The sequence below is a fragment of the Rhinopithecus roxellana genome, chromosome 17, assembly GCF_007565055.1.
Source record: "Rhinopithecus roxellana isolate Shanxi Qingling chromosome 17, ASM756505v1, whole genome shotgun sequence".
Lineage (NCBI taxonomy): Eukaryota > Metazoa > Chordata > Mammalia > Primates > Cercopithecidae > Rhinopithecus > Rhinopithecus roxellana.
Window position 1 is genome coordinate 9,246,837 of NC_044565.1, and position 8,705 is coordinate 9,255,541.

General features: G+C 43.6%; 1 gene segment (V, D, J or C); it reads right to left on the reverse strand.

Annotated features, from left to right (window-relative positions):
* Positions 1 to 285: 285 nt before the first annotated feature.
* LOC104676476 lies at positions 286 to 825 on the reverse strand. The segment is given in 2 exon segments: positions 286 to 608; positions 733 to 825. Coding segments are annotated over 2 exon segments (378 nt in total).
* Between the last annotated feature and the right edge of the window lie 7,880 nt (positions 826 to 8,705).

Genomic DNA, 8,705 nt, shown 5'->3' on the forward strand with positions numbered 1-8,705 from the left:
AATATCTATAGTGGCATCTTCTCTGTTATACGAATTCCAACTGAAGCCATAAACTAGACTCCTCAGGTGTCATGATCTGTCTTTATTAAATCAGCAGAGGCATTGCTATGTCTGTGTAGTTGGGGCTGAGAAAGAGAAAAGAATTCGGGTGCAGAGGTGACTTCATGTCCTCCTCTACCAACACCATCAGAGTGTGGCTGCATCTGAGGAACAGTCTCAGCCCAAGGAGGCATCAGGAGGAGCAGCTGGGGCAGCCCAGCCTCACACATCTGCTTCCCTGGGGGTTTATGTTCGGGTGTGTAACACTGTGGGAGGGTCACTGTTATACTGTTGACAGTAATAAGTTGCAAAATCTTCAGGCTGCAGGCTGCTGATGGTGAGAGTGAATTCTGTCCCAGATCCACTGCCACTGAACCTTGAAGGGACCCCACTATCCAAACTGGATGCATCATAGATCAGGAGCTTAGGGGCTTTTCCTGGTTTCTGCTGATACCAAGCTAAAGCATTGCTAATACCCTGACTGGCTTGGCAAGTGATGGTGACTCTGTCTCCTACAGATGCAGACAGAGAGGATGGAGACTGGGACATCTGGATGTCACATCTGGCACCTGAGATTGGAAACATAAAAACAAATGTCCACACAATTATTCATGTTGTAACAGAATTTCCCTGAATAGCAAAGCAGTAGTGAGCACACTGAGCTAAGTAAACTGCTAGTGTCTCCTTCCTTACCTGGGAGCCAGAGCAGCAGGAGCCCCAGGAGCTGAGTGGGGACCCTCATGTCCATGCTGTGTCCTGACTGGGACTGACTCCTGCACAAAGTGTGACCAGTCTATTAAGAAGTCTTCAGGGCAGGAGGATGTGCGCTGGGAACATGCAAATGAGCAGGGGATGGGGCAGACTGGGCACAGCTGCAGGGCTGGCTCATCTCAGTAACTGAACACCAGCTCAGTGTCCCCAGGTGTCCCAGGTAAGACCAGGGTAGCACAAATTTGTCCACAGAGAATGTGTTTCTACTAGGGACTGTTTTGTTATGAGAAATATTTTATGGTTTATTTTTGACAATTTGAAATATTCCTCAGGAGTCGATGGAGTAATGTATTTCATTGGTGTATGGGGATTATTTAGGAGAATATAGTAGTTTGTAGGAAACCCATAGTAAAATGTTAGATGGTACAATTCTCAAGTCTTCAAAAGACTCATATGATTCCGGTTAGGGAAGGGAGTATTTGTCATATACATGCAACATTTCTCTGAGTTTAATACTGTTCCTATGTAAAAAAATTAAAAATAAAATTTATTGACATGATGCTACATGTATTTGTAAGTATTAGGTAATGATGTTATGCCATTGTTCTTACCAGTATGAGATCAGACAATTTACTACAGATGCAGAGATGATACCATGTTTTCTCAACGCACGCAGCACTCACAGATCCACCATTATCAAGAGGTGCAGGTCTCTGTAATACTCATAGACTAAATGAGCTGCACCTTATTCTTGTTTTGGGCACCTTCATAGTCTACCTTCTTTTCTGCCATTGAGTATTGTTTCCCAAAATTCATCTCTCTTAGTGAAGGTAACCGCTGAACGAAGCAGGTCCCTGCCATGCACCATCAATACCACTTTTCTTTTTTACTTTTTATCAGTGAGTGGGGACATCATCCTGACCCAGACAGCAGTCTCCTTGATAACATCTTCAGGAAGGAGACATCCAATCTTGTATCAAGCAATTGCCTACGTACATGGAGAAATCAGTTGGATCCAGATGTAATTGGACAGGGATTTGCACTTGATATATCTCACATCTCTAATGTGCCCAAAAATGTCCCAGCCTGGCTCAGTAGCAGTGGCATCAGTGGGCTACAGCCTAGGGCTGTACAAAATTTTACTGATGCCTGACTAGGGGAGCCAAACCACAGTGCTGTAGCCTGTGCACAAACCTTCCTGCTGCTTTGTAAGCAGCCTGAATTTTAAGGGAACTTGCTTATATTGGGAGAAAGCAAGAAAGTTCCATTTGTCCTTTAAATGTTTGCTGAAAATAAACTGACAAAAGGAAGATTAATAAGAGAAAAGGAAAACAAAATTCATTTGAAGTGCAGTAGGATATCATAGCAGGGTGATTACCCAGGTAACTCAATGAGATCTAGTTGTTTATATTTCCTTTCTAGGGAAGAGGGAATTGTGAAGTGTAGGCAACCTGGAGAGAATAGATGAGAACAGAAGTGTGTCCTCAAAAGAACAGATAAAAGCTTGTCTGGATAAAGCATCAACTTCCAGTCTCTTCTATTTTAGATTCCTCTTTGATATTAATCTTCCCTGATATAAAGATTCTCAGGAAGAATTTTCATGACAATTCGTTTCCTTCTGGAGAATCTTCTTTTAGGCAGATAAGGGATGTTTAGGAAAAGCCTTTTAGTGCATTTGCTGCTTTCTAAATGCCTTTGGCTTTACATAATCATCATACCAATGCAGCACAGTTTGAGATGTTATGTACCAGATTGATTTACTTGCAACCTACCTGCCAAGATGCTGTTCAAGAGAGATACAGCTACAGACTGAAAGGGCAGTTGTCCCCTGAACAATGTGGAAGTTGGAGTACTGAGCGCAGGTGCAGTTGAAAACCTGTGTAGAACTTTTGCATTTCTAACTTGAGTACTAATAGCTTACTTTTGATTGCTAGCCATAGTGATAAAATAAATAGTTGATAAACAATTTTTTAAAGTTATTTATATCATATAGTCTATTATTCCAATAAAGTATGCTAAAGAAAAAAATGTTATTAAGAAAACTATGAAAATGAGAAAATATATTTTCTATGTATTAAGTGCTTGCTCATAGATGACACACACAGAAGAAAATATAAGTGGATCTGCAAATTTCAAACCCAAGTTATTCAAGGGTTAACTGTACCAGGATGAATGTAGGAGTCCCCATCTGGGGACTAGGGCTTTCCCTTTGCTGTACCTCTGCTCACTTCCAATGGCAATATACATGTCTTAACGTTCTTTATGGTCTTGGGCAGAGAATGCTGCCTGCATGCTTTGCAGAACAAATGGGCTGGAATGGGTGTCTCTTAGTATAGCAGGACAAGCCACAGAGAAAACTCCTCAGACATCGAGTTAAAGAAGGAAGGGGTTTATTAGGCCGGGGGCATCAGCAAGACTTCTGTCTCAAGAGCCAAGCTCCCCAAGTGAGCAATTCTTGTCCCTTTAAGGGCTGACAACTCTAAGGGGGGTGCATGTGAGAGGGTCGTGACTGATTGAGCAAGCAGGGGATACGTGACTGGGGGCTGCATGCACCGGTAATTAGATTGCAACAAAACAAGATGGGGATTTTCACAGTGCATTTCCATACAATGTCTGTAATCTAGAGATAACAGAACCAGTTAGGTCAGGGATCGATCTTTAACTACCAGGCCCAGGGTGCCGTGCTGGGCTGTCTGCCTGTGGATTTCATTTCTACCTTTTAGTGTTTACTTCTTCTTTCTTTGGAGGCAGAAATTGGGCATAAGACGATATGAGGGGTGGTCTCCTCCCTTATTAGGAAAGTTCTGTGGTTTCACTGTGTCCTCCAGAATCCATCTGTTGTAAAGCTAATTCTCAGTGTAATGGTATTGCCATATGGGGCCTATTGGGATGTGTTTAGGTCATCAGGGTGGAGCCCTCTAGTGGAATACATGAATGCTACTATAAACAGGGGTTATAGGGCTAGGATCTGTCTCTCTCTCTGCTGCTCCTCTGTGATGTTAAGACACGACCTTCCTTCCTTTGAAGGACCCAAAACTCCAGATATCATCTTGAAAGCAAAGAAAGCAGACCTTAACCTGCCCATGCCTTGATCTTAAATTTCCCATTCTCCAGACGTGCTAGAAAATAAATATGTGCTCCTTATGAATTACACAGTGACAAGGAATCTGTTATAGCAGCTTGAAAGAGAACAAGAGAGACAGCTCATAATCAGTGAGGACAGGATGAGGTGTATACATACCCCAGCTTCCTCATCTCTCAGATGGAACAGCCCAGAGGAATTTAGTCTATGTTTCCACAAGTGGTTGATCTTCAGTTCTCCTGAGTCAGGTGGGTTGTTGATGTGTCTTTTACCATTCATTTTCTGTTCCCTTCCTCACTTTCCTCCTTCCCTCCCAGTGTAAATTTGCTGCCTAAACAGGAATCCTCATTGCTGTTGGACCCAAACCAAGATAGTAATAAAAATCATTAATCTTTTGTATGAGGGGTATTTCTCATCTGAATTCTAATAATTTCTTTTTCTTTGATATCTAGAAATATTCAGGAAGCTCTTAATTTGTCTTTACCAATCTATTTTAGATTGAATTTGTGCAGTGATTTTGTTTTTCTACGTGCTAAAACCAAAAATTAAGTTGTAGGCCACCAACCAGCTGAATGGACTCCTCTTTTGGCAGAGAGAACTTCAAAGAAATTTGAAAAACTAGGTTAGGCCATGACTGGCATATGGGTTTAGATGTGCCTCATTATACTCTCCTCCCTTTGGAGTTCAGACACAACTGACCAGCATTATCATTACAACAGAGATCTTTCGACTGACAAAACAGATACTTTGTAGCAATAAGATATCATAGTCCAACGTGACAGATAATAGGCCCTGAAGAAAATCCAAATATTTTGCCCTAAAAATATTTCTTTGACCTATTCGGAAGTGGTCCCGCTAAGCTGCCTGTTGTGGGGGAAATTTGCATTCTATAGAGAATCTCTTCCCCTTACTAAGTCTTTTCCAAAGAGTCTGACATGTTTTTAAAGGTCTGATAAGCAACATTCACTGTCTACTTTATTTGCTACCCATAGGATTCATCAACATGGGTAGTGTTTTAGAGAACCCCCGTTTTCTAAACTCAAGCATTTTTTATGGTGAATTCTACTCTTTAGGCAGAGCTTAACTCTTTCAACCAGTAGCCAGTAAGGAAAGCTTTGACTCCACCTATGACCTGGAAGCCCCTTCTTCAAGAATTCCCACCTTTCCAGGACAAACTAATGTATATCTGATATGTATTGATTTATGTCTTTGTAGTAATTTCTGTGCTCCCTGAAGTGCATAAAACCAATGTGTAATCCAACCACTTTGGGCATATGTTTGCAGGAGCTTCTAAGGCTGTGTCACAGGCCATAAGCCATATTTTTGGCAAAATAACCCTGTAAATTGATTGAGACCTGTCTCAGATAGTGTTTGTTTACATTGGGTCACAAAATTTAAAAATCCTCTAAAACTATCTACATATCAATAAATCTACATTAGAGACAGTGGAGTGAGCAAACCCCAGCAGATAAAACTCCCAAATTAGAGGAACCTGAGTCTAAGATTTTGTCCAGTTCTCTTGATTCATAAAAATACTTCATGATTTTTTAAATTTTACTTTAGAGAAGGACAATTCTGGGGAAGATGTTTATTGTTGGTGGAATGAATAATGTCTCCACCCAAAAGATGTCCGTATCCTGTCTCTGGAACCTAAATAATACAGGAGTTATGAAGAAATTATTTTAGGCAGATAGAGAGGAAAAGGGGTCCTTGGGAAGGTTTTGTTCTTTTAAAGCAGCTCTAGAAATGCTTCTTGTCTAGCTGAAAAGCCCTGGCTCTTGGAGCCAGGCTGGGAAGTTTTCCTATGCAAATGCCAGCCATTAGAAACTGGATTCACCCAAACATGGCGATTCCCACTTCTTCCTTGTTCCCACATGTTTCTGGCAACATGGCTGTCTCCATATATCCCCATGTTTGTAGAACATTATGACAACCTGCATTTGCATATTAAAAAGACTACCATGGGAAGGCCAGTGTTTTCCACAGGCTATGTGAATGACATGCCTGGTCAAACCTGTCCCTTTAGCCCTATGCAAATCAGACAACACCTTCTCCAGCTTCCTCGTATAAGCAGCTACTTTTCTGCCCCACATGGAAATTTCTCTCTGCTGCAATCCCCTGTCCCTCTTTCTCTGTACAGGGGAGCTGTTTTCATCTTCCTTCATTCTTGTATATTAAACTTTTCTCTCCTTAAAACCACTCCACATATGTCAGTGTCATTTTATCGAAACCAGCATGAGACCAAGAACCCTGGTTTTCCGAGAGTTTGAGAATAAGCAACCTGGTTATGAAGATTAAATCAATATTGTCACAAGGGCTTTAAATAGAAGAGGAGGCTTGCAGTCACAGAGGAGTGGGACACTGGGGAGGGATATGATTTAAGGAAAGAAGGGGCCATGGAACCAGAAATGTGGGAGTGCCTGGAAGATAAGAAGCAGAGGATCCAGTTCACTCCTCTGGAGCCTCCAGAAGGATTATGTCAGGCCTCTGAGCCCAAGCTAAGCCATCATATCCCTGTGGTGTGCACATATACATCCAGATGGCCGGAAGCAACCGAAGAACCACAAAAGAAGTGAAAATAGTCAGTTCCTGCCTTAACTGATGATATTCCACAGTTGTGATTTCTTCCTGCCCCACCCTAACTGATCAATTAACCTTGTGACATTCCTTCTCCTGGACAATGAATCTCAGAAGCTCCCCACCGAGCACCTTGTGACCTCCTGTGCCCCACCTGTGCCCACAAAACAACAACCTCCTTTAACTGTAATTTTCCACTACCTACCCAAATCCTATAAAACTGCCCTACCCTCATCTCCCTTTGCTGACTCCTTTTTTGGACTCAGTCCGCCTGCACCCAGGTGATTAAAAAGCTTTATTACTCACACAAAGCCTGTCTGGTGGTCTCTTCACATGGACATGCATACCATTTGGTGCTGAAACCTAGGACAGGGGGACTCTTTAGGGAGACCGGCCCACTGTCCTCGCCCTCACTCATCACGAGATCCATCTACATCCTAGGGTAGGAACCAGCCCAAGCAACATCTCACCAATTTTGAATCAAGTAATCGGTCTTTTCACTCTCTTCTCCAGCCTCTCTCATTATCCTTCAATCTCCCTGTCCTTCCAATTCCCTTCTTTTTCCTCTATAGTAGAGACAAAGGAGACACATTTTGTCAGTGAGCCCAAAACCCTGGTGCCATTCACAGACTCAGGAAGGCAGTTTTCCCTTGGTTTCTGATAATCATGAGGATGCCTGCCCTGATCATTCACCCACATTCCATTGGTGTCTGATCACTGCAGGGATGCCTGCCTTGGTCATTCACCCACATTCCCTGGGTGGCAAGTCAGTTGTGGGGATGCCTGCTTTGGCTGCTCACCCGCATTACAGCCCAGGGCTGCTTACCACCCCCTTCTCTATGTCTCTCCCTTTCTCTTTAAACTTATCTCCTTTACTATGGGCAATCTTCCACCTCCATTCCCCCTCCTCCCTTAGCCTGTGTTCTCAAGAACTTAAAACCTCTTCAACTCCTGCCTGACCTAAAATCTAAATGCCTTGTTTTCTTCTGTAATCCCGCTAGGCCCCAATACAAACTTGACAATGGCTCCAAATGGCCAGAAAATGGCACTTTTGATTTCTCCATCTTATAAGACCTGGATGATTTTTGTTGGAAAATGGGCAAACGGTCTGAGGTACCACATGTCCAGGCATTCTTTACTTATTCTTTACACATCAGCCCCTCCCTAGTCTCTGCTCCCAATGTGACTCGTGCCAAATCTTTCTTCTTTCTCTCCTGTCTGTTCCTTCAGCCTCCAACCCAACCTCTGAGTCCTTTGAATCCTCCTTTTCTACGGACCCATCTGACCTCTCCCCTCCTGCCCAGGCTGCTCCTCACCAGGCTGAGCCAGATCCCAATTCTTCCTCAATCTCTGCTACCCCAACCTACGACCCTCCTATTACCTCCCCTCCTCACACTCGGTCTGGCTTACAGTTTTGTTCTGTGACTAGCTCTCCCCCACCTGCCCAACAGTTTCCTCTTAGAGAGGTGGGTGGAGCTGAAGGCGTAGTCAAGGTTAATGCTCCCTTTCCCTTATCCGACCTCTCCCAAATCAGTTAGCGTTTACGCTCTTCTTCATCAAATATAAAAACCCAGCCCAGTTCATGGCCCATTTAGCAACAACCGTCAGACGCTTTACTGGCCTAGACCCAGAGGCTCCAGAAGGTCGTCTTATTCTCAGTATGCATTTTATTATCCAACCCACTCCTGACATTAGAAGCAGCTCTAAAAATTAGATTCTGGCCCTTAAATGCCACAACAGGACTTAATTAACCTCACCTTCCAGGTGTACAATGATAGAGAAGCAGCAGCCAAGCAGCAACATATTTCTGAGTTGCAATTATTTGCCTCCACTGTGAAAGAAACCCCAGTCACGTCTCCAGCATACAAGAACTTCAAAATGCCTAAACCGCAGCAGCCCATGTTCCTCCAGGACCTCCTCCCCCAGGATCTCACTTCAAGTGCTGGAAATCTGGCCACTGGGCTGAGGAATGCCCACAGCCCAGGATTCTCCTAAGCCATGTCCCATTTATGCAGGACCCCACTGGAATTTGGATTGTACAGCTCGCCTGGCAGCCACTCCCAGAGCTCCTGGAGCTCTGGCCCAAAGTTCTCTGACTGACTCCTTCCCACATCTTCTCAGCTTAGTGACTGAAGACTGACACTGCCCAATCACCTCAGAAGCCTCTTGGACCATCACAGACACTTTGGGTAACTCTTACAGTAGAGCGTACGTCCATCCCCTTCTTAATCAATATGGAGGCTACCCACTCCACATTACCTTCTTTTCAAGGACTTGTTTCCCTTGCCCCCATAAC